This window comes from Sinocyclocheilus rhinocerous, unplaced genomic scaffold (assembly GCF_001515625.1).
Source record: "Sinocyclocheilus rhinocerous isolate Xijiao unplaced genomic scaffold, SAMN03320098_v1.1 scaffold323, whole genome shotgun sequence".
Lineage (NCBI taxonomy): Eukaryota > Metazoa > Chordata > Actinopteri > Cypriniformes > Cyprinidae > Sinocyclocheilus > Sinocyclocheilus rhinocerous.
Window position 1 is genome coordinate 93,537 of NW_015643640.1, and position 26,644 is coordinate 120,180.

General features: G+C 34.3%; 3 protein-coding genes and 1 long non-coding RNA gene across 11 annotated transcripts in view; all 4 read right to left on the bottom strand.

Annotated features, from left to right (window-relative positions):
* Positions 1 to 344: 344 nt before the first annotated feature.
* Positions 345 to 3,603, bottom strand: LOC107757562 (acid ceramidase-like). The gene is made up of 7 exons (XM_016575079.1): positions 3,257 to 3,603; positions 2,986 to 3,032; positions 2,276 to 2,366; positions 1,934 to 2,020; positions 1,651 to 1,729; positions 1,491 to 1,565; positions 345 to 394 (listed from the first exon to the last, which is right to left on the bottom strand). The coding sequence occupies exons 1-7, from the start codon at positions 3,416 to 3,418 to the stop codon at positions 345 to 347; spliced, it is 591 nt and encodes a 196-aa protein (XP_016430565.1). The 5' UTR covers positions 3,419 to 3,603.
* A 743-nt stretch (positions 3,604 to 4,346) lies between these two features.
* Positions 4,347 to 5,122, bottom strand: LOC107757582 (uncharacterized). Of its 2 annotated transcripts, none has more exons than XR_001641946.1 (3): positions 5,071 to 5,122; positions 4,592 to 4,638; positions 4,347 to 4,496 (listed from the first exon to the last, which is right to left on the bottom strand). It is a non-coding gene; the product is annotated as an uncharacterized LOC107757582 (long non-coding RNA). The 2 variants fall into 2 exon arrangements; XR_001641947.1 differs by lacking the exon at positions 5,071 to 5,122 and adding an exon at positions 4,897 to 4,921.
* A 3,325-nt stretch (positions 5,123 to 8,447) lies between these two features.
* LOC107757604 (UDP-glucose 6-dehydrogenase-like) lies at positions 8,448 to 20,945 on the bottom strand. Of its 3 annotated transcripts, none has more exons than XM_016575126.1 (12): positions 20,813 to 20,945; positions 18,325 to 18,484; positions 16,060 to 16,163; positions 15,780 to 15,980; positions 15,001 to 15,198; positions 14,724 to 14,871; positions 14,475 to 14,569; positions 13,380 to 13,510; positions 11,750 to 11,889; positions 11,496 to 11,587; positions 10,439 to 10,549; positions 8,448 to 9,255 (listed from the first exon to the last, which is right to left on the bottom strand). In XM_016575126.1, exons 2-12 carry the CDS (start codon positions 18,482 to 18,484, stop codon positions 9,154 to 9,156), a joined length of 1,482 nt encoding a protein of 493 aa, XP_016430612.1. In that variant the 5' UTR covers positions 20,813 to 20,945; the 3' UTR covers positions 8,448 to 9,153. The 3 variants fall into 3 exon arrangements, with proteins under 3 accessions (XP_016430612.1, XP_016430610.1, XP_016430611.1); XM_016575124.1 differs by having other exon boundaries at positions 10,439 to 10,459; positions 20,813 to 20,868; XM_016575125.1 differs by lacking the exon at positions 10,439 to 10,549 and having other exon boundaries at positions 20,813 to 20,868.
* Positions 20,946 to 21,992: 1,047 nt separating this feature from the next.
* LOC107757606 (small integral membrane protein 14-like) overlaps positions 21,993 to 26,644 on the bottom strand; it is a 5,776-nt gene continuing 1,124 nt past the window's right edge. For 4 of the 5 annotated variants that reach the window (XM_016575127.1, XM_016575132.1, XM_016575129.1 and 1 more), the window contains 4 exons: positions 26,222 to 26,302; positions 24,992 to 25,040; positions 24,391 to 24,539; positions 21,993 to 23,366 (listed from right to left, as the gene is read on the bottom strand). In XM_016575127.1, the coding sequence (XP_016430613.1) occupies positions 23,328 to 23,366; positions 24,391 to 24,539; positions 24,992 to 25,040; positions 26,222 to 26,302 (318 nt within the window). In that variant the 3' untranslated portion in view covers positions 21,993 to 23,327. Of the gene's footprint in view, positions 23,367 to 24,357; positions 24,540 to 24,991; positions 25,041 to 26,221; positions 26,303 to 26,644 lie in introns of all 5 variants that reach the window. The other variant, XM_016575128.1, reaches the window with a different exon arrangement.

Here is a 26,644-nt window from a genome sequence, read left to right on the forward strand (position 1 = left end):
TGGCCTTTTATTGTGGCCAGTCTAAGGCACACCTGTGCAATAATCATGCTGTCTAATCATCATCTTGATATGCCACACCTGTGAGGTGGATGGATTATCTCGGCAAAGGAGAAGTGCTCACTAACACAGATTTAGACAGATTTGTGAACAATATTTGAGAGAAATAGGCCTTTTGTGTACATAGAAAAAGTCTTAGATCTTTGAGTTCAGCTCATGAAAAATGGGGGCAAAAACAAAAGTGTTGCGTTTATAATTTTCTTCAGTGTATAAATATACATTCATCCCCACCCCCCAAAAAAAATTAAGGAAGTAGGTTAACAACAAATGTCAAAACAACATTAAACTCACCCCATGAAAAGTCCAAAGTCCAGGTTCCTTGCATGGATGAGATTGCCTACAATAAAAACAAACTAATGTGTCCTACATGGCACAACTTCAAACAAAATATTCTCATATCATAGTTATTGGTTTAGTTTACAATAGATGTTTTTTTTTTGACTGCCATTCAAAAGCTTGGGGTCGGTAAATTTTTTAAGTAGTCTCATGCTCACCAAGATGGAATTTATTTGATCAAAATGAGTGTAAAAACAACAATAAACATAAGCAATGGATTATTATTGCAATTTAAAATAACCATTTTCTGTAGAGTGGTGCTGGTATGACATCAGAACCCGGAAAACTAATTTGCCGCTCGTTCCTTAAGACATTTTCCTAAGGGGTTTTATAAAGGGTTTTTTCAATTTAAAGCCTGTGGTAAACATAACTTGATGATTCTTGGATGTTTTGTTCTACAACATAAACTGCACACGCTGACATCCCAAGCTGTCTCATCTAATTACTTATTAGAAACATACATTTTCAAAAATAAACATAACTGGTTCAAAATTTGCGTGCTTGATATGGGAGTGTGTAATTTACATTGTAGAACAAAACATCAAAGTATCAAGTTATGTTTGCCACAGGCTTTATTTCACTCATAAATCGAAAAACCCCATTATAAAGCCCCATAGGAAAATCTCTAAGGAGCCAGTGGCCAATTATTCTTCCGGGTTCTGACATCATACCAGCACCACTCTGTTTGAATATATATTTAAAATATAATGTATTCCTGTGATGCTAAAGCTGAATTTTCAGCAGCCATTACTCCAGTCTTCAGTGTCATTACGTGTGAAATCAAGTGCTCAAGAACCATTTCATATTATTATTTTGTTATAAGTGATTCATTTTTTTTCGAGATTCTTTGATTAATAGAAGGTTAAAAATATTTTGTAGCATTATAAAAGTTTTACAGTCACATGATCAATTTAATGTATCTTACTAAATAAAAGTATTGATTTCTAAAAAACAAAAAATATATATATATATATCTTACTGACCCTAAACTGGTACTGTATGTAATTTAATGGGTATCTGATATTTTAGAACATAGATATAGATTATAAAATATTATAAAAAGATGAAAATAATGTTATCTCTGATGATATCCTCACCATTGACATCCTCTGCAACCAGAGACGTGCACACGGTGAACACCTCATAAAATATGTTGAAGAGCACCACCTCACCTGAGTCACAGAGAATAAAATCTATTAAATATAGATTTTATTTAACAGTGTTAAACATAATAGTATTGTTTTAATGCATTCATACCCAAAGAAACACCAGACGCTGATGCGATTCCTCTGATCTCCTCATTGAACGGGTAAGGCAGGGTGTCCACCATCAAGGGCTGGGGACAAAACACATCACAGTCCTGTTAACAAACACTGTTAGGCAGAGTAATTACTGTCTAAATTATTCATGTAGATGAACGGTGACAGGTACTGTATACAGTATGTCTGCAAGCTATGAGATTTAAGATTGCAGTATACATAAGTCAATCATGATTAAGCATCATACATAGTTCGACTGATGAGATTCTTTAATAACTCACCAAATCCTTATCTACTAGATCGATGAGCTTTCCACTGGGAACAAATGCATCTGCTAGATCTCTGATAGCCTGAATCATGCTCACCATCTAAAGGCAAAGCACATGAGCTCTTGAGTAATGTTCACCGAGAGCTGCTCAAGATCATCTGGTTTTAGTTTTGTGGAATTCCAGGATTTCACTTCCATTTCGGTTCACAGTTCACATAAAAGTTCACCAATACATAAACTAGACTTCTACTAATCAAGTGAATAGTCTGTCACGGCAAAACAACTTGCAGTTCTTTTGTTGCTAGAAGTACATTCATAGACAGAGCATTGAACCAGTATAATGATATAAACTCACATCGTTCTTTTTGTCTGTAATGACATCTGTCCATCTTTTGCTTGGTGGTAAATCCAGATTAACAGTATACCAGGACACATCCCCTTTAAATCTAAAAGATCCAGAGATTATACACATGTTCTTATTCTCTCCCTTCAATGTGAATTACAAATTCAAAATTACATTCTAAATCATTCATATTAAGAGAAAATGAAGTTTTCGTAGATTTATAGATGAACTATGATGAAAACACTTTAAAAGATTCTTTTTTTCTTTAAGTTGGTCCAAAAAATAAAAAATTCAATACATTTTTAAATAAACCTTTTTGCACAAAAAATTACATTGGATACTGTAATATAAATGTTATGGTAATAATATAACATATACATGATATTATAATATACATCTTTTGCAATTGCATAACAATGAAACATTGCCGTTCTGTTGTTACAAAACACCTGACTTTGTTTCACTTCTTTAAAACTAAAAATTATACATTTTTCTTATTAACATCATCTTTGATCAATAAGCTGTTCAAATAAAAACATTTGGAAATATCGCTATTAATATTTTAAAATTATTTTTACATATCCGTTTCTCTCCTGTGATTCATTCGTACGGTTTGCATTTTCACCTGTTGTACATGTAATTATTGTACAGATTTTAATTTTTGGTCTCTGACAGCAGTTTTTACAGGTTGTATAATCCATCATTTCAGTTGTCATACTCACGTTGGGCCGTTTGGAGGATACATGCCACTTCGGCACTCTTCTGTGTACTTAAATGTGAACATTAGTCATTTAATTCAGTAAACTGGAGTTGTGTTGGTTATTCAGTTAAGCTTCTCTATGCCAACAGCACTGGTGATTTAGGTTATAAAACATCGCATTGACGTATACACAAACTACTGCAGTCCTGTCATAACTTAAGTTGATACGAGGATAATAGTAAAGATGCATTTGTTTTCATAAATAACAATACAAACTCTAGTTTGTGACTTACCGGTGGGACATATTGCGCAGACAAGCATATAAACACAAAAGAGAGAATAAAACAGCAGAGGTTTAATTTGGGGATCATGATGAGACGAACGCGGAAGTACCGATGATACTCGTGACGGTTCGTGATCTGCGCAAACCCACGAGACACCGGGGGAGTTACCATAACAATGAGTTACAGAATAAAAGATGACTTCGCACTTTCTGTCTTTGGGTTTGTCCCGGTTTTATTTTACTAAGCTGTACCATAATTCGCTCCTACATCAACTTTTTAAAAAATTATTATTAAATAGGCTTGTAAGGAGAAATAACAGCCGCAGAACAAGAATGCAGTTTTACCAGAGCAGACCGATAAACAAACAGGCGACTGTATCGCGACATCTAACGGTTGTAGAGGGAAGTACAACAACAAGCATATTATTTTAAAGGCAGGGTATGTGATTTTTCAAAAACACTTTAGAAAACTGATTCGTGCCGAATCGCAAAACAAACTTGTAGCCAATCAGCAATAAGGGGCGTGTCTACTCGTGATGTGGAGGAGAGCGCGTTCAGTGCATGGGATGGACATTAGCCGAGCTGAGCGACAGAAAGATAGGGATGGCGGATAAAAAACAAAAGAGGAAAACATTTGCGGAACGATAAGGCAAGAAGTAGTACCCGTGTAAATATCGGATCAGCTTTCCAGCGCTGGAGAGAACTCAAGGAGCGGAGGCCTGTGATCGGACGCCGAGGTTGCTTTGTTTCTTCTCAATAGGTGAGTAACACCGTGTCTACAACAGCTAAAGTCTGTCTACACTGGACGCGATCAAACGACCGTTGAAAACCATTTGAAATGTGTGTCAGCACGTCATAAATAGAACCCGGCAGCAGTTTTCTGTCGGGGATTTGTTGCGCCGCGCCGCTCACGTCCGTAGACACGGTGTAACATTGGTTTTGCTTTGTTTCACAGAACTAATCGTTGCCTGGGTTGCGTACGTATATATGGGGCGAAGCTATCAAAATAGGGGCAAGACCCTTTTGGGGTAGGGGTGTGTTTGTTTTGGTGATTTCAAATATCAACATTGGCTACCAGAAATCCCTTACTCTGCCTTTAATGCAGATTCATTTATATACATCAAGACTGCAAACCTTCTTATGTTTCTTGCCCAACAGACTGAGCTCCAGGTTAATGTGGTTGAACTCCCGGCGAAGAACTCCACGGGGTCCCTTCACAACAACTGTGCGGCCCTTGAGGGTCACATCGACTGCAAGGAAACAGCCAAAAATTTAGTAAAAGTGAAAGCATGAAGGAAAAAACGTGTGTGAATGGTTAGGACGTCAAGTGTGATCTCCAACACACCGTTGTTGGGGATGTCCACTGTCTGGTTACTGAGAATGGTCTTCATTCTGAAGGAAAGGAGCACAGAAGCACAAAATGTAATTGTTACATCACATCTTGTTCACTTATCTTCATTTAGCAGTAGAGAAAAACTGAACCCAGTGCAAACCCGGTCAGCTACATTCTGACAGCAATGTTAACGTATGTTTTAAGACTATTTGAACATTATTAATCGCATAATGAGACAAGCGTGTCTTAATGTCAATGTGCTTATTGCTTAATGAATGAATTCGGCCTACAAGCCCAGCTAATAGATAAACACCGACCAGACAGACTGCCGTTATCAAACAACATCGGGTTTTCTGCACTAATACAAGCAGAGATATTCTCACGAACAAGTACATAAAGTCTTGGGACACTAAGAAAACCCGACGGATTTGACGTTAGTGCGGATTGTAGTTGATTAAAACACACAAGAACAGGACGCGCCATGTTCTTACCTCGCCGATTAAAGAGGAAAGGGAGGCGGAAGGACGTCATGACGTAAATGTAACCAGTACGTTTTGCGTCATCGCCGGTCGCCAAGGCACGACCGAGCGATTACAGATACTGAGAACCGATTTAGTAAAGCGTGTTGTAACTGTCATAACAATTATTATATATGATTTTATTGACATATCTTTCTTTTTATGTAGGAAAATGTGTCACATGCACATTTGTCACGATGTCTTTGTCATAAACGTGCAGGGCGAGTTAATCGATGTCAGAGCGGTTGATGAGCTGGTTCTGAAGTCATGGCGCTGCGGGACGATATTCGTCTAATCGTCTGTTTTTACCGTCAAAATGCTTTGAGGGGTCTAGTGTAAGTGGTTTCTTTGTTCTGTTTTAGTTGTATGACTGATTGTACAAAAATATAATGCCAAATAGTTTAATGTGCAGGCCAGCGCAAAGTCACTGCAATCTCAACAGTATAATATCTGCTGATTAAACATGTTAACTCTCAAGCATTCTTCTTATAGCAGCCCTTAATTGGTGGAAAAAAGTTGGGCACGAAGGTCTCAGGTGTGATCCCATTATATAGTATATATATAAATGTCATATTACTATCTTCGATAAAATAAAAACGTTCAATTTATGATTTTTTTTTTTTGTGATTTTTGGTGTTTTTTGAATTTATTTACCTCTAAAAGTACCTTATTTTATGTAAAATATGCGTATTTTATGTTATATTTAATGTTTCTTTTACTTAAGTAAAAAAAAAAAATCATTCCAGTAAGTTCAGACAGCCAAAACCTAAAAATGTGGTGACTTTGGTGACATATGATGGTATAAAAATATGAAAATATAAAAATATCAATAGCCAGTATTAGCCACTATTTGGCTGAAGTACTCAATGGCTGCATATAGGCTGAAATCTATAAAGCATTGTTGTAACGAACTTAACCTCTTAAGTTTTAGATTTTATCACAAGTTAAAATTGTAGAATTAAAAAAAAAAAACATTTGTGTTGGGTGAGGCTATACAAAGATGAAAAAATATGCCTACAGGCAAATCTGACCATGCTATAAGGAAAAGACAAAGTAGGAGACAGAGTAATCATTTATTTCTAACAAAAAAACATAAAACTGTAATGACTCAAAAAAGTAAAATGGTACCAAACAGGTAAGAATAAACAATAAAGCTAGCAAGTAGCATGTTTTGTTTGGAATCATCAACAAATCCACTACATATTGTTTTTGTGTGTGTTCAAACTTCCGCTCAGATTAAAAGAGTAGTTCACTTCCAGAACAAAAATGTACAGATAATGTACTCACCCCCTTGTCATCCAAGATGTTCATGTCTTTCTTTCTTCAGTCGTAAAGAAATTATGTTTTTTGAGGAAAACATTTCAGGATATTTTAAAAAATTACAATTTATATACTTTTCAACCTCAAATGCTCATCTTGTATAGCTCTGCGTGAACTGTGTTTTCCGGTTCATGACAGTTAGGGTATGTCTAAAAACTCCCATCTCATTTTCTCCTCCAACTTTAAAATCGTCCTAAATCGCTGCAGAAGTACCGACCCAGAGTTTACAAAGTGAACATGCAAAGAAGGTCAAACGCCCTTTACAAAAAAACGGCAAAACAGCGATGTAGGACGATTTTCAGACTTCAACAGCGAAGTCTGTGTGACCAACTTGAACCTGTTGTGAAATCGTTCACCCTCACGCAAAATGAATTTCTATTAAAATGACTGAAAATTAAGTAATGCAACCGTATCTTAAAGGGACAGTTCACCCAAAAAAAAAAAAAATAAAAACAAATAAATTCTGTCATCTTTTACTCACCTTCAAGTTGTTCCAAACCTGTCTTTCTTCTTTTGAACACAAAAGAAGATAGTTTGAAGAATGTTGGTAACCAAACAGTTGGTAGCCATTGACCGGACTGAAGACCGATGAGCCGCTGATATGCGCATGCGTGAACTGAGAGCTTGAATGAAGGGGCCGAATGAGTCGGTGTACCATCAGAATGATTTTGAAACTGATACTTCAAGGTAAAATCCTGCATGCCGTTGCTTTAAGTAATCTATTTTAGATAACCTCACCTCTAAACGGCGACAGAACAAACTGTGATTGGCCACTTTACACGTCAGTCACATCTGAGCAGATGGTTCTCAGACAGAACGAGGACCAGATTTTACCAAAGTGAAAATTCTTCAAGCACTAATCATTCAAAAGCAGCAGGCAGCATTTCCCATTTCATACCTCATTTCAGTTTCATTCTGTTAAACACACACCTGTGACGCTTAGCATTATCTCCTCTATACAGTATATACATATAGTTTATATATAGTTTACAAGAGACTTATATCCCACCAAAGTTTTTACTGGACCCAACACAAAAACCTGTACGTTTTAATTTACACGTAGACAATCAGAAATGTAAATGTAATATTATATTTATTCTAAAAATATTATTTAAAAAATATATTATAATGTATTTACATTTCTAAATTAACAAATATATAAACCAAATATTTTCTTAGTTATAATATATTTACATGTACATTTCTAATTTAGCATTTTGTAATTATTTAAGAAAAATGAGTATTATACATTTTTACATTTCTACATGCATAAATATATAAACCAAACATTCATTAATTTACATTTTTCTAATATTACGTTTACATTTAAATGCCTAATTTAGTATTTATTCTAAAATGATTATTTTAGTATTACACATTTTTATATTTCTAAATTAATAAATATATAAACTGAAAGTATTAATTTACATTTATAAAATTATATTTACATTTAAATGTTATTTATTGTTTATACTAAAGGGGTTGTTCAAAACCATTACTTGGGATTATTAATATTTTTACAAACATTTATTAATAATAAAACAATTTTTTTTTTAATGAATGCATTGCAAGGCACCAAAATACATGCACATGATCAATAAATATGGCAAAAGATGCTGTATAGGTGTAGTTCTGACCATCAGGGCAGACAAACATTGGCTCCACTTTTCATGAAGCACTCACTCTTACACATAACTTTATTTGTTTAAACACACCGTTTCATTTCTTAGGCGAGTTCTTTTTGAAGAATCTGCTGGAAAAGAGGAAGACTGAAGAAACCATAGGTTTAACCTTTAAGTATACATAATACAAAATAAAATTCATTGCGTTGCAGTAACACTATAAACATAATATTTAAATGAACATGTTGGGTTGTTTTAGAAATGGATTAAAGGTCTCTATATTGTGCATCATTTAAGTAATATAAATAGAATATATTCAATACAATAACATGTCAATTGTGCATTTTTGTTTGAGCCATGGTTGACTTCCATATTTAAGCCTGCGAAATAAGTAAACAACACTGCTGCTTTTTATCGGTCCATATTTGTTTAATACGTTTTCTGCCATCATTGTACATGACCATTACAAACCTGTACAGTAAGAGATGATTTTATAAAAGCTACAACTGTGACGCTACATTAAGATACACAGTACAGGTCAAACAATACATACCAGAGGATTAATAAATGATTAATAACTGGGTGACACAAACAGCTATTTACCATTGGTATCACATTGCCAAATGTTTTTAAGGCAAATGTTTTATAGCAGTTTTTCTGTCCCCTTGGTCCAAATATTAAAGTTCCTTCCGTTCCTTCTGTTGCTGCTCCCTCAGACATCGCTCTCAAATAAGCAGATGATTTTGCCAATAAAATCTATAACACTAATAACTGTAAACACTAATATACTACTAAACAGTACTGGGATGCTGAAATGCAGTTTTGTGCACTATAGATGTTTCAACAATTTTTTGAAATGGCACAGACATGAGAACATTCTAAAAAAAGATGATTTAAAAAAACTAAGACATCAACGACAAAGTGTTTAAAATAGTAAATCACTGCATTTTTGCAAACGGCCATGAGAGAATAAACTCGTATAAAAACATTCTGAAGATGGTTCAGCACACACACAGCACATGCATTGTTTTCCAGCAAAGGTCACGCATTACTTTGGTTTTGTCAGCAAAAGACTTTAATCAGTGTAAAGTGCACATGTGTGTGAGTCTGTGTCTTAAACTTTGGTTTTCTTGATGGTTGGTTCATTGAGTCGTGGACCTCCTCCGGATGGTGTGAAGGGGATTCGGGTCGTCACTTTCTTTCCAATGGTCTCGATCTATGCAAAACACACGGCATTAAACTATGTTAACTAATGAAGTGAATGAAGCGAGTAGTCAGGCAGGTGGGCACAACCACAAACCTGTGAACTGCACAAATGTGACCCTGGAGCACAAAAGCAGTCTTAAGTCGCTGGGGTATATTTGTAGCAATAGCCAAAAATACATTGTATGGGTCAAAATTATCGATTTTTCTTTTATGCCAAAAATCATTAGGATATTACAGTTTTTCTCGATTGCTTAAACACATTTCTTGAAACTATGCCTCATATTCTCAAAACAGTAAACACAAATCCATAATGTCTCACCCAATTCCCCAAACATCCTATTTTCAGGTCAAAATGAAGCTCTACACTCAAAACCATTCACTCTTGCTGAAAAAACAAACTTTTCCCTCAGACATCACACACAAGCCCTCAAAAACACACACACTACAACATAGTCTTACACACTGGTGAGATAAATTCAAAACAATACTACAAAAAACAAAAGCCAGTAATAAGTTAAGTTGCTTGTGGTTCTCCCCCTCAAGGAACTTTTCACATAATGAACACGTGTATACATTTGCACATTTTTTATTCCTTAATGTACTGTACAGTACAATACACCAAACAACAACAAAAAATATTCTGCCCCAGCATCACATCTTTGTTCTGGTGTCAAAAAGGGGAATAGTGTTTATAGTTTAGGGAAATGGGTGTGCTTTTTGATAAATGGTGATATGGTTTTGAAATTTTAGTTCAAAAGCCTGGTTATAGTGTTTTAGCAATCGAGAAAAACTGTAAGTAAAAATCATGTTCCATGAAGATGTTTTGTACATTTCTTACTGTAAATATATCAAAACTTAATTTTTGATTAGTAATATGCATTGCTAAGAACTTCATTTGGACAACTTTAAAGGCAATTTTCTCAATATTTAGATTTTTTTGCACCCTCAGATTCCAGATTTTCAAATAGTTGTATCTCGGACAAAAATATAAAAACCATACATCAATGGAAAGCGTATTTATTCAGCTTTCAGATGATGTATAAATCTCAATTTCAAAAAATTGACCCTTATGACTGGTTTTGTGGTCCAGGGTCACAAATGAAATTTCATCTGAATTTATACCTCTGTTTAAAAGTATGGGGTCGGTAAGATTTTTCATGTTTTGTGATCTAGGGTCACAAATAAGCACTCACCTGAAAGCCAAGGTTCTGGAGCTGAGGGTGCAGATGATCCAGAACTCGTCGACCATCAAAGATAAACGCTGGTTTCAACATCTTGTGATAGATTTTCTCGTAATTCAATTCCAAAAATAAACACATGCAATACTTCACTATTCTTTTTAGACATACCTTTGTTTTTGGGAGTACAGTGTAGTACCACATTTACTCTAATATATGCATATATGGTAATCCTTCAGCACCATGGCAGGGCTTTCATGCCAGTAGTTCAGATTTATACCCCACCAGTATTTTTACTGGACCCAACACAAAAACGTCCATTTTAATTTACACTTCGATAATTAGAAATGTGAATATAACAATATATTTGTTCTAAAAATTATTTTACAAAATGTGTTATGCATTTACATTTCTAAATTAATAAACCAAATATTTATGAATTTATAATATTATATTTATATCTACATTTCTAATTTTGTATTCATTCTAAAATAATGATTTAAAAGAAATTAGTAATATACATTTTAAAATTTCTACATGAATAAATATATAAACCAAACATTAATTATTTTACATTTATAATGTTTACATTTAAATGTCTAATTTAGTATTAACTCTAAAATGATTATTTAAAAATATTTATTGTTACACAATTTAAATGTAATATAATGTATAATTTAAATATTTATAAATGAATAAATAAACTAAACATTAATTTACATTTATAATATTATATTTGCATTTAAATGTATTATTTATTGCTTATACTAAAATGATTGTTCAAAACCATTACTTGGGATTATTAATATATTTTTACATTTATACATTAATAGGTAAATCAAAAATGTATTAATAATACAACACTTAAGAAAATGTCCCAAAAAGTACCTGGAAATTAATGCATTGTTTGCAAGGCACAAAAATACATGCACCTGATCATTAAATATGCAGCTGATATAACAGTGCTGGTCAAGTGACAGTTCTGCTTTGGTAAAGCAAACCACTCAAAGCATGACTCATGACTATATGCATGACTATATGTCAGTGCCTTTTGAATCTGCATAGAGTTTACCTTAAACATGTCCCACTCCGTGCAGATGACCAGGGCGTGTGCACTTTCACACGCCTCGTAGGGGTCTGACGACACTGTTACAAGATCAGACACTGCAGAGAGGATGAGAGTCATGCTGAATTAGACAGAAACACGCAGACACAAACGTTCCCCTACATTCCTATATGTGAGAGTCTCCCCTACACCAGATTCAGAATGACACGGCACTCATTCAGAGAAGCACAGGTTTATCTGCTCAACACACACACACACACCTCTCTCGGGGTTGTCTCTGGAGATGCTGGGTTGAGACAGGTCCTGGATTATCTGCTCCTTCAGCACTTTAGGGTCATAAATATGCAGCTTAGCTGCTTCGTCCATCAGATACTTAGAGATGTAGATACTGGAGGACTCTCTGAAACACACATACACACACACAGGAGGGGCTTACAACACAAGACTGATGATCATGCCACAGAAAAAGGCTCTTTTTGAATAAATCCAGGGAAACTAGTACAGAACAACAGCAAAAAATGCACCACAAGTATCGGTCAAATACATAAATGTAATATTATTAAATAAATTACTGATATGTTAAATAACTAATAATAATATTATTATACAATATCTAAAATGGCATTTCTTCAGTCAGTTCAAAGAAATATAACAAAATGTAGTGCATTAAAAAAAAATATATATATATATTGTGAAATCTCACTCAATTGTGACGTTTACACTGTTTGAGAAAAAAAATGAATCAGTTAATAACGAGGTCGAAGCATTCAGAAACAATATCACTAATTAATTTGCTTAGTTTTGAGCTGCCAATGAAAATACTTCCAAACAGAGTCCAAGGCGTGGTGCTTTCCTTCTAAATGAATCACTTTTGTTTTTGAAAGAATTGACTGAAGAATTGAGTGAATAATTCAACGACTTATAATAATGCACTTGTCGCCACCTACTGGCGTAACAATGTAAAAATCCCCTCGACTAAGTTTAAGTTTAAGTTTAAGTTTACTTTATTTATATAGCACACGCACAGACTAACAGTCTGTCTGGAACATGCAAAGACAAGTGGAGCGACACAACCAGTGAAAAGACCAGCGCTGTTGACTGAACATCAGCTCTCGGCCAATCAAATTCAAAGACGGGAACTAACTGTGTAATTCATATGTATGATTTCCACTAGTTCGGATTCAGTAATCAACTAAGTACAATTGTGTCATTGACTCCTTTGTACAAAAAGTCAGATTTCCCATCAGTGCTGTGAATCTGAGAATGATTAATGCCATGAATCATGCTCATGATCACCATGCATAGCATAAACTGAAGTTCATGTCACCTTAAATGCTGCTCCATAGGAAAAGGTGGACATGTCAAATACTAAAACATTCTGAAATTCATGTTCATTTTTCAATTCAACTTTTCACACAAATTGACATGCTAATACTATAATTATTTTCACTAGTGGTCTTAGACGTTTGGACCCCATTAATGAAGGGATTTGTTACAAGCCTGTGTTCCTGCCCCATTACTGAATAAATAAAAATCTGTCGTGATGGCTTGAATGGAGGTAAAATAACAGCATAATCATGCTTCTCTTCTGAAACAATCCACACACAGATGCATGACATACCCTCACTGTCTCTAGATAAAGGTCATGGGTGGCACGGGCGTGTTGACACACGTGTCGTAGTGTTTTAAGTCTGCATAGTTTTAATCGGATATAGTTCAAACCGAGGAAAACGGTGTGTAACCTTCATTACACAATCGTAGTTGATGGTTAACTCATGCTCTGTGTTTTGTAGGTAAAAGTGAAAGACACACTTTTGACTTAAATGAACATGTGATAAAGCTGTCATAAAAAAAAAAAAAATGACTGGTTCAAAGTATCCCTGCATGTACCTGGTGTCTCCTGTGTCCTTCTTGAAGGAGAAACCTAACAAGGCGATTTTCTTCCCTGTAACGGTGTTAAACAGGCAGTCAATGATCCGACAGGCAAATCTCTTTCTCTGATATTCGTTCATGTCAATCACCTGCACATAAGAAACACAGAGTAAAAGATTAGACAAAAATAAACACATTTTTAGATATCAGTGTGTCTCCATAGGACAAGTTAGCATATGTGACCCTGGAGCACAAAAGCAGTCTTAAGTCGCTGGGGTATATTTGTAGCAATAGCCAAAAATACATTGTATGGGTCAAAATTATCCATTTTTCTTTTATGCCAAAAATCATTAGGATATTAAGTAAAGATCATGTTCCATGAAGATATTTAGTAAATTTCTTACCGTAAATATATCAAAACTTAATTTTTGATTAGTAACATACAAATGAAAAATTGGTCACAAATGAAATTTCATCTGAATTTATACCTCTGTTTAAAAGTATGGGGTCGGTAAGATTTTTCATGTTTTTGAAAGAAGTGTGTCTTTTGAGCACAAACACAGTAAAAACAGTAATATTGTGAAATATTATTATAATTTTAAAAAGCTGTTTTCTATGTGAATATCTGTTCAAATGTAATTTATTCCTGTGCTCAAAGCTGAATTTTCAGCATCATTACTCCAGTCTTCAGTGTCACATGATCTTCAGAAATCATTCTGATATGCTGATTTGCTGCTCAAGAAATATTTATTAATATCATTAATGTTGAAAACAGTTGTGCTGCTTCATATCTTTTTTCCAGGATTCTTCAATGAATTAAAAGTTCAAAAGAACAGCATTCATTTGAAATGGAAATACCTTTGTTGAAGTTTATAAATACCTGTTGTTGTTGTTTTTAACAATTTAATGCATCTTCGCCTAATAAATGTTTTTATTTATTTATTTTTTTTACATATAAACTTCCCACATCTCATGTTCACCTCCACATATTCAAAAATGCTTGCTGTGACATGAAGCTACATCTGACTTGATGCACATCTTTTCATCGAATAATGACTCACACAAAGCCAACATACACCATCTTATCAAATAAATATTCAAATTGAAGTTTACCTGTTGCCAGTATGAAGCAACCTCTGGGAGATTCAGAGCCTCACACAGATACACCAAATTCAGCACATCCTTCTGAAAACAACTTCCTCCAAAACCTGATACAGACACATAGAGATTGAGGCAATTAAAGCAAAACTCTCATTCATTTATTTGATCGAATCTCATTCTATCATATCTTTCTGAACACGTTTATAAAGCAAAAAAGCACCAATAATGTGAAATTAAAACGGGGTTAAAAAACGCACTGACCCACGCTGGCTTTGAGGAACTTGCTGCCAATGCGCTGATCCATGCCGATGGCTCTGGCCACTTCCTCAACATCAGCACCAGTGGATTCACACAGGGCAGAGATGGAGTTTATACTGCTGATGCGCTGAGCCAGGAACGCATTCGCTGCCTAAAACACAAACACGGTTCTTATACAGCGCAAAATATTAACTGAAAGATTTTTACATATCAAATTCTGACCGAAAGGCTTGGCGACAACTAATTCTAATCACTGCTTTTATATCTTACGTTTGCATACCAGTTTGGAAAGTTCAGAGGACCAGGTGTTGGTGGTGATTATGCGTGATTTGGGGACCCAGTGCTCATAAACTGCACAGAGGGCACTGATGGCCCTTTGACCCTCTGGAGTCTCATCTCCACCAATCAGGACGCGATCTGGGTCCTTCAGGTCCTTCACTGCCGTACCCTCCGCAAGGAACTCTGGGTTAGAGAGAACCTGTAATCAAAGGCGGGAAAAGGTCATTTATTAACACTGAGAAACAGAACAAACTGAATAATTCTCTTAAGGTCCACAAATCCAGTCGGTCTATTACAGAGGCAAGATTTTGTAGAGAATCACAAAAAAAAAAAAAAAAAAGCCTAATCCGGATTATATTTACAAGTAGATGGTGGCTGTGTAAAAATGTCAGACTAATGCAGAAGCATATTTTCACAACATAAATTAGACAAACAAGTTCCTTTAACTTTTTAATACCCCCATTGTGTCCTATTTGAGTGAACACCATAGACTGTATAAAAATTTACAAAATATCTTCATGGAACATGATCTTTACTTAATATCCTAATGATTTTTAGCATAAAATAAAAATCTATAATTTTGACCCATACAATGTATTTTTGGCTATTGCTACAAATATACCCCAGCGACTTAAGACTGCTTTTGTGCTCCAGGGTCACAAATGTCTTTACTGTCACTTTTGATTAATGTGAATGATTACAGTGATTACTCGTACTGCAAAAAGGTGATTTTTTTTCAAAAGGAATGGTGACAAGTTACAGCTGCTCAGACAAACACACCTGTAAGTTGAGGCTGGGTTTGGTGTTTGCATCAAATATCCTGCGGATGCTCTCAGCGGCACGGACCGGCACCGTGCTCTTCTCTGTAACGATTTTATACCCATCCGACACCTCCACAATCCGCCGTGCACATGCCTCGATGAACTTCAAGTCAGCAGCACGACCTTTGCCCATACCGTACGTCTTAGTCGGGGTGTTTACCTGAGAAAGAGAGACAGATATTAGGGTCAGTGAACAGACCTACATGCAAAACCACATTCAAATAGTTTATTACACTCACAGAAATGAAGACCAGATCTGCCTCTTTAATGGCAGAGTCGATATCTGTGGAGAAGAAGAGGTTTTTCCCACGACAAGACATCACCACCTCATTCAGACCCGGCTACAACAGCAAGAAGAAGAAGAAGAGATGTTTCATGACTCATGCAACAAAGAATTCTCATTAAAAATGTCTGATTAGATGAAGCATTCTGTATATGGGACAAAGACATTAAGATGTCCGCATCAAAAGAAATTTACATCCATACATTTACTTTATATCCATAGAAAGCACATTAAATGTAAGTAAAATGTCTACTTTTAAGGTTTGTAAGATATTTATCTTTTGCTCGGAAAAACAAAAACAAAATTGCAATTAAATTAAACAAAATTTTTTACAAATTTTTAGGAAAAACAACAACAATTTAACTTAAAGCAGTATTACACTTATTGTTTTTATGCTTAAAGCCTTTTTCGTCTTTGACCCACATATTTAAAAATGTATCAAATGTACTATTGACTTATTTAGGGGTAATATTTTTAATGAAGAAAATATATCTAAATAGAGATGCACCGATTTCAATTTTGTTGGCCGATTCAGATTTCCATTTTTTTTTCTAAGTGTGACCTGCAGATACCGATTTTTGCCAATTTCCGATTTTCTAAGAACTATAATTGACAGCATATACAAACAAAAATCTACTCTTTTTGTTTTTTTTCTTTTATGCAAAAAAAAATATATATTTGCATAATATTACAATTTCCCCCAATCTGGACTAAGTTACATATGTTCTCAAAATAAAGTGCTCTGTGACTGGAAAGAGGTATAAATTACTATCGCTACAATATATTTCGTCTTTGGCCCACATATTTAAAAATGTATCAAATGTACTATTGACTTATTTAGGGGTAATATTTTTAATGAAGAAAATATATCTAAATAGAGATGCACCGATTTCAATTTTGTTGGCCGATTCAGATTTCCATTTTTTTTTCTAAGTGTGACCTGCAGATACCGATTTTTGCCAATTTCCGATTTTCTAAGAACTATAATTGACAGCATATACAAACAAAAATCTACTCTTTTTGTTTTTTTTCTTTTATGCAAAAAAATATATATATTTGCATAATATTACAATTTCCCCCAATCTGGACTAAGTTACATATGTTCTCAAAATAAAGTGCTCTGTGACTGGAAAGAGGTATAAATTACTATCGCTACAATATATTTATTGCTGTATATGACAAAACAGATGTAATTTCCCATTGTTTTCCCCCTAGTCTTATTAAATGCATGTCATCTTTCACATCAAATTCTCATCAATTGCTTCAATTAATTCAGAATAATAAGAAACTGTAGAGTTTTTACCATTCAAATGAAACCAGTATCAACAAAACCCAAGATGCATCTGAAGCGGCATTAGATGTGTTTACACAGACTGTTTGATGAAGCTGAGGTGCCAAATTGCAAATGCATAAATAATGTTATAAGATTAACGTAAAGTGTTCATCATATGATTTCACGGTTTATTTTAACAAATATCAAAAATCTAAAAGGTGTGCATTATAGCTGACACCTAGATGAACACTTTACAGTTGGGTTTATGACTGTAAGTCATTCTTTTCAAATGCTACATGTATACCAATGTTGTAAGTAACTTTAGAGACAGTCCCTAAATTTGGGAATATCGAACATCAAACCAACTTTATGCCTGATTCCGGTTGATCAGTGCATCTCTATATCTAACTGCACCTTTAAAGGGGTCATGGGATGCCCATTTTTCACAAGTTGATATGATTCTTTAGGGTCTTAATGAAAAGTCTGTAACATAGTTTGGTTAAAATTTCTCAATGGTAGTGTAAAAACCCCCTTTTTCCCCCGTCAAACCCAGCTCTTTTCAGATCAAGCCGTTTTTGTAGCATTTTCCTTTAAATGTTAATGAGCTCTGCTGACCCCGCCCCGCTCTCAGAGAGACTGTTTACTTTATTCATTGTGAAACTTGCTAATTAACACATTATTAGGAAAGGCAATTTGCAAAGATTCATTACAAAACATTATACTCACTTCTTCTGTAGATGAGGCTGGATCACGAATGATACGCGTGAACATAAAACGCATTTATGTAGATCGGGGTGCATTCCCTTCAGAAACAAACGTAATCCACTGCGTCTTCAGCGGCTCAGATGTCGGGAGTAAATGACGACTGCTGTGTTCATTATTACATCCAACAACAGAACACCTCAATCGCTTAGGAGTCATTCTTGTCTACATCTGCTCCAGCGGTGTCATAGATGGGCAGGGTCTCGGAGTTCCAGGCTTTGATCCGGGATTCATTAACATCCACCACTGTTACTGTGATCTCGGGACACATGCTTGCAATGACACTACATGTCGGACCTCCGACATACCCAGCGCCTATACAGCAAATCTTTTTAATCTGAAACATCTGAGCAGAGAGACTATGTGAATCAGACTATGTGAATTATGAATGGCCCTCATCCTCTTTCACAGGGATCCAGGGCCTCACGAGGTGGGTAATAACTCATTACATGAAATATGGATTATGTAATCAGATTCCAAAAAAAAAGTACTTGTAATTAGATTATATTGCGTTTTAAAATACTCGTAATCAGGCTACAGTTGCTATTTTATTGATTACATATTATTCACACAATAGCAATAAAATATTTATAATTTATTGATTCTCCCCAATTCTTTTTTTCATCTATTAAACGTTCCTTTTTAAATAAGCTTACCACTTATATAGATTCAGAATGAAATATGGATTATGTAATCAGATTCCAAAAAAAAAGTACTTGTAATTAGATTATATTGCATTTTAAAATACTCGTAATCAGGCTATAGTTGCTATTTTATTGATTACATGATTACATTTTATTCACACAATAGCAATAAATTATTTATAATTTATTGATTCTCCCCAATTCTTTTTTTCATCTATTAAACGTTCCTTTTTAAATAAGCTTACCACTTATATAGATTCAGAGTCTTCCAGTTTTGTGGACATTCATTAGTCAGGTGGTTATAATTACACAGAAAACTGAGAGGCCACTGGATTTACAAAAATCACCTCAGTGTTTTCTCAGCATTGCATCAACTGCTGATGAACACATTAATGTTTATTTGAATTATCACTTTATTTAACCATGTGTTACTAAGTCTTTGGAAGGATTTTGACTTTAAAACACATTAAAATGCACAAATTCATGTTATTTCTTATTTGTATGTAATGCAGGGATTCCCAAACGTTTTTTGTCAGATTAACCTCTTTCATCTAATATATTTTCTTGAAGTAATTATTTAAATAAATATTTTAATAATTAAGTATCACATTTGCATGTTCACGGTTCTCTGACGTTGGTTAATATTCACATGACAGGCATGATATATGCAGATAACCATATAAAATATTTCATTTTTGTAGTCAGCATTTTATTTTGATGTTCTTTTTAAATAATTTATTTTAATTGTACATTTTAATGATCGATGAACCCCTTGCATTTCCTTTACGAACCCCAGTTTGGGACACCTTTATAATGTAATGTTTAATGTATTTCATGTTGTTGATTACAACAAATTGAATTAATTTTCTATCTCTTTCTATTTTTATATCAATATGGTACACGGTTATTCTATTTAAATCACTGTGATTAATGAGTTGGGTGAAAAGTCATCAAAAAGTAGTCTGATTATATTACCTAAAATGTGTAATGTAATGGATTACAATACTAACTACAATTTTTGTCATGCAATTTGGAATCAGTAACGAAGTACAATTTGTAATCTAAGTAATCTAATCTTGTTGTAATCTAAGTAATCTACCCAGCTCTGCCAGTGGAGCTTCAAGTAGTGATGAAAAGTTCGAATCCTTTGCTACGTTCGGTTCTTTTGAACAGTTCATTCCAAAATGCAATTCAGCGATTCTTTTATATAATAAATGTTATAAATCAAGCAATCTCTTAAAAAATACTATTAAAAATAAATCCTAAAATCTACTCTCACGAGTATGTTAAATAATAATGAAAAAATAAACTGTTTTTAAATGAAGTATAAAATAAATGTAAATGTTGACATCCCTTCGTTAATGAATCACTCAAAAGATCAAATGATTCATCAAAAAAAAAAAAAGACGGAACCGTTTAGCCATTAACGTGCATGACTAATGAATATATAGCCATGAATAAGATGATAAACTTTAAAGACAGATAAAGAGAACGCAAATTTTGTGTTCGCAAAAAAAGTTTTTAACTGTTGCCTGTTGATGCTTTTAACATAACGTAATCGTTACATGTAAAATGTCATTAAATTATTTATAATGTGATTTGTGATGTTCTATGAATACAGGAACTTTATACTCAAAAGATCAAATGATTCATCAAAAAAAAAAAAAAGACGGAACCGTTTAGCCATTAACGTGCATGACTAATGAATATATAGCCATGAATAAGATGATAAACTTTAAAGACAGATAAAGAGAACGCAAATTTTGTGTTCGCAAAAAAAGTTTTTAACTGTTGCCTGTTGATGCTTTTAACATAACGTAATCGTTACATGTAAAATATCATTAAATTATTTATAATGTGATTTGTGATGTTCTATGAATACAGGAACTTTATCAGCTTTTATAACTGAACTGTTTTTCCATTTATAGACTTGTGTAGACATTCTGTACTATAGCTTCAATCACAAAATCACACTTTAAAAATCAACGAGATATACTTTAAAGAATTCAATAGCTTTAATACAGACTTACCTCGTAAGTTCTTCCGTTAAAACGCTCTTCTGCGCGAAGGTTCCTCCGTCTGAGGAGCCTTGTTCCCGAATGAATAAAACTATTATATCCTCGATATATAAACTCACGCAGAACACACACACACACACACACACACGCAGAACACACACACACACACACACACACACACACACAGCAACGTAAACACTTCAGAGACGGACTTCAGCTTCCGGATCGTTTTCAAACTAAGAGTCTCGTTCTTATCCAAATATTATTTTGACCGTGACTTAAACAGAACAAATGAACGTTCATAGACCGAAAGCATTTATTATTCCTATTTAAAACTATTTCGGTTTGAATGTTAATGTAAATATGGCAAAACTGATTATTGGGACTTTTCATTTGACGTGAAACGTCATTACAGCGAAACAGCCAATCAGCGACTGGGAGGTCTCGGTGACGTAACATCAAAAGAACGCATTAGTGGTCCGTTTGACGCAGAAATGTTGAGACATTCAAAGTCATGTTGAAAAAGTCTAATTAGAACTAACCACTACACCAACAAATATCCAGTGTTACCAACTTAGCAATTTTGTTGCTAGAGTTAGCAGCTTTTCAGACTACCCTAGCAACTTTTTCTTCCAAAAGCACCTAGCAACAAATTTAGCAATTTTTTAAAATTTATTTGGCAACATTTAGCAACTTTTGATAAGTGACTCAAACGATAAAAAAAGGCACACATTTTCCATCTAAACTACACAAAAAGAGGAAACCAAAGGTGCCTAGCAGTACACAATTCACATGAATTAAGTTAGCTGCTATTAGCAACTGTTTAATTGAATAATAATAGTAATAATTGAATAATTGTTCATTTATGATACACCTTGTTAGTAGCTTGTACTTGAGTTTGTTGATCAGTTAGTGCACGGTAATAAACATATCTAGAAAAATGAAAAAGGTAGTAATTTTCCAGGACATTATCCGTTATCCATTGTAACCCGAAAACACAAAATACAATGCATAATTTAAAATGTTATTTTGCATCGTGATTACGCAATGACGTCACCGCGCAATGACATAACGTCATTTAGCAACTTTTAGCAACAAATCAACCTTCCTTTAGCAACTTCCCCTGAAAATTAGTTGACAACACTGCAAATATCCCCATTCCCACATTTAACAAAATAAAGACACGATGGGATGCTATTGATCATATTTATTTGTAGTAACCAAAAGTGCATAGATGAAGCCCTTTCTCATAGAGCAGTTTTATTAGAACAGTGTACATCATGCCCTGAAATCCACACCGCCACCTTCACTGATCTACCCAGAAATATTTAGTCCAACCAATTAAGACATTCTAACATTCTCACAGAACTGAAGAGACGGGAACTTTAAGTTACACCACACTTGAAGACTTTACATCCTATCTTTGGTGTTTTTCTGGAGCTTTGCTTTCTTTACACAGTTGTGAAGGTGCCAGAACGAAAGTGCTACAGTTTTGCCTTTAAGCTTATCCTAAAGAGAATCTCACTCTTTGCAAATATTACCAAAATTGCAACACCCAATTCAAAGCTTATTTTGAAAGCCATTGTTTCTGAAACTTGACAGCTATTCATACCGGTTAAGTGTTGTAGTTCGTACAGCTACATAATGATTCCTGAGCAAATGCAAACAACTCTGTTAAGAATGGCATTTAGCTGGCTGTACTAGCAATTGTTTTAGTGGTTTTTGCACATAAAGAGTAAACAGACTGTCATCGAGTCTTCGGGGGGGAGAGGTCTGCTTTAGATCAGCTGTGGTCAACAGATCCCAGACCATGACAACATTCACAAAGCCATGACTACAATGATAACAGCCAAGTAAAAACTAGAATACGCCCGTTTCATTATTGCCCAACATTTTGATTTAAAGGGATAGTTCACCTTCAGTTGGAAAAAAAAAAAAACACTATGCAAGTCAATGGGGACCAGCAACTGAAGGCGAACTATCCCTTTAAGAAGTGCTCTCGGTCAGCCTTAAATGTGTGAATCGTTTCAATTACATCAGTGTTTAGAATGAGCTGTCTGTGAAGTCATCATAGCTTCAGGACAAGAACATTATCCTCTTCACCTCAGTCTACTCAAAAATAACCCGAATATCTTAACGAAACCAGATTTCTATGTAACCTTGTGTCTAGATCACAATTAGGCAAGTGTCATTACACAGGCTTATATGTCATTTTAACACTTGCTAAATACCTAATAATGCTTTATAGTGAAAATATAGTAAGAAGTAAAAAATCGAAGACGGAGATATATAAACCCGGAAAACTTTAGTCTCTAACAATTTCACCTCAACTTTCTCTTTTGAAATATAACACAAACTGTACAAACACCTTGTTATCCAAGAGTCTGTGTAGATCAGGCCCCCCTCCCTATTGGACAAAAGAATCTGAAATGTGAAGCACTGACACATGATTAAGGAAACTAACGTGTTATATTAGTCACAGTAGCTGATCAGGTGGAAGCTGGAGTAAAAGATCCGTGAGAAAGCTCTAGTCCACAGGAGGTGCTGGTGGCTCTCTGCCATGATTCTAAATCAGGAGAAAAGAATTCCATCCAATGACTACAAGAACTCCAATTCAGTGATTCATGTGAACTGACTGTGTGTATGAAGAGATACAAAGCCCATAATATACATTTGATGTTTTGCTGATGGTTAAAACCTATTAAAGATGTACATGCGTTGCTACACTTTCTGATTACTGTTATTTCACTGTGGAGGTGAGTTTGATGATCATTTACACACTACCGGTCAAAAGTTTGGAATAATTGAGATTTCATCTTTTTTGTCAGTCTCTTGCTCATCAAGGCTGCATTTATTTGACGAAAAAACAGTAAAAAAAAAACTGTAATATTTTGAAATGGTAATGTTTCACAATATTACTGTTTTTTTTATTTTTATAACTGAATTATTAATAATGTTTATTATTATTATCAATGTTGAAAGCTGTTTTTGCTGCTTAATATTTTTGTAAAAAAATATTTTAATAAATATTTATATATACACATATACATATATATGCGCATGTATGTATGTATGTATATATATATATATATATTATATTTTTTAGGATTCTTTGATGAATAGAAAATTCAAAAGAACAGCATGTATTTGAAATAGAAATCTAATTTTGATCAATTTCATGTCTGCTTGCTGAATAAAAGTATTAATTTTTCCCTTACCACAAACTTAAATGGTAGTGTATCACCATTACCACAAAATATTATGCAGCAAAAACAGATTTCAACACTGATAATAATCAGAAATGTTTCTTGAGCAGCATTAGAATGATTTCTGAAGATCATGTGACACTGAAGACTGGAGTAATGATGCTGAAAATACAGCTTTGATCACAGAAATAAATTACATTTTAACAGATATTCAAAAATAAAAGTTATATATATAAGAATATTTCACAGTATTTCTGTATTTACTGTGCCTTTAATTAAATAAATGCAGCTTTGGGGAGCATAAGAAAAAACATTAAAATGTTTGACAATGTTATGCAAGTGATAACTCACTGATTATGAGGGAGTTTGTCTGTCATGACTTACACCATGGGGACCGGAGGGCTTGCTGCTGGCTGAAGGGCCCCTCAAGCTGGCTGGGCGGATCAGAAAGAGCACGAGAGCTAGCACAAGCCATCCCATAATGATCATGGGTAGAGTGATGTCCCCTTCTACTGAGGAGTTGGGGCCTGGCACTGCATACACACAAGACTCACAAGTTAGAAAAGAACACACAATATGTGCCATAGTGCGATATGCTTTAGTTTTGCACAGACAGACTCACTCTCCTGAAGGCACTCTGTGTCTGTATTGTTCATGCATATCGTTGATTTTGTTTCAGTTTCGTATTAGTCACAGGACTTGTAAAAAGTAAAATTATCCTTTACTTAAGTTTTTATTTATATTACACAAATTGAAATCAACTTCTAAAGTGTGTGCACTGTGAGTCAATTCCTAAAAGGAAAATACTGCAGTAAAAATGGCCATTCCTAAATATATTTGTTTGCCACAGCCATGTAGAGTGATGTCCCCTTCTACTGAGGAGTTGGGGCCTGGCACTGCATACACACAAGACTCACAAGTTAGAAAAGAACACACAATATGTGCCATAGTGCGATATGCTTTAGTTTTGCACAGACAGACTCACTCTCCTGAAGGCACTCTGTGTCTGTACAGTAGGACTGGGACTGTCTCAGCTTGGAAATGAATCACAAAGAAAATATTTCATCAAAAAACATACTATATGGATGAAATGACAACATTGTGTGTGGATGTGGGATTCTGCCTTAAAGCAATTTTAGAACAAAAGCGAATGCTTCTATATTACACTAATTCATAAAACATTAATTCATTTTGAATTTAATTTGAAACAATAAATGTGTGTGTCCCTCTGCAGAATGCCAGTTTCATTCATATTATATAGATATACTGTATATATAGATAGATATATAGATATCATATAAGTATTTGTTGATATCCCCCAAAAAAGCATCATATCTTGTTTTCAACAGGGCAAAAACTATTGGATTTCAAATGCTTGCTCTACAAATATTGAAAATAGCTGAACCAAATGTTATTCATTGGCTAAACTAAGTGAACCAGAGAAGCACTAGCGCCATCTACTGGCCATTTATTTCAATTACAAAAGCAAAATTATTCGACACCTATTGCATAATTTTAAAAAGGTATATGGACTATTTTCAACACTCTCTTAAAGTGGATATTTCTTTTATACAAAATATTTTTAATAAAGATTGGAAATTGCCTAGATGATGTTGGTCCTGAATCTGAAGTTCCTTGTGTTATTGCATAGACAATAGCTTATTAAAAACTACAAACAACTGGAACATACAAGCCCTGTCAGACCAGCACGCTTCCATATGAAATTAATTTAGTGAAATTAAATGCCTTTATACACAGTTATAAAACAAACATTTTGGCAATTATTTATTAGTATCATAGCTTCATTAGCCAATGTGAAATCAATTATAATTCTTTCTCTCCATTATGAAAAAAACAATACATAGTAATGCTATTTGTACAATTCTTTAAAACTAATTAAATAGCAGTTTAATTGCAAAGTAATTTTAGTTCAGGGTTGTTTATAGGAATTATAAAAGATATTTTTTTTAAATGTAAAGACTACTCTCCCTCAAAAGAATCTAAAATACAAATATATATATATCTGATAACCAATATTGTACCAAGAAAAGAAGAGAAATCCAAGGACAGGGTCTGTCTCAATCAGTTATTACATTTTCTTTCATACAGATCAGTGGATCAGTACGTTTATATAAAATTTATAAGATGAATTTCTATTTGCACATCCGAAGTAAGCAAACGCAAGTATGTTTTTTTTTTATATAATAGAACTCACCAGGCTGATGAGTCTCCTCATGGCATGCTCATGAGAGCAGATGCACTCACAGGGGTCATAACCTCCCTCTGCCATCCTCTCCTAAATAAAACCGAGGATTCACACATAGACAAATTACAGACTCTAATAATAACAATAATAATACCTTATTTTAAACACACACAGAGACTCAAAAACTAATGGGTATGGTAAGTTATGATGGCTAGGATGTCAGCGTGACTCACATTTGAAATCCAAATAAACACAAAGCTGTGGCGGCTACTTTAAACACCCAATGGACTGCATATAAAGTTAATGATCTAGACCAAAAAGTGTATGTTATTTATACGGTTTCTCCTCTCCCGAGCTTCATCTGCAGTGGTGCATATAAATGTTTTCTTATGAGTAAAAGTGTATGTGAACAAAAATCTGTTTACTGGACAT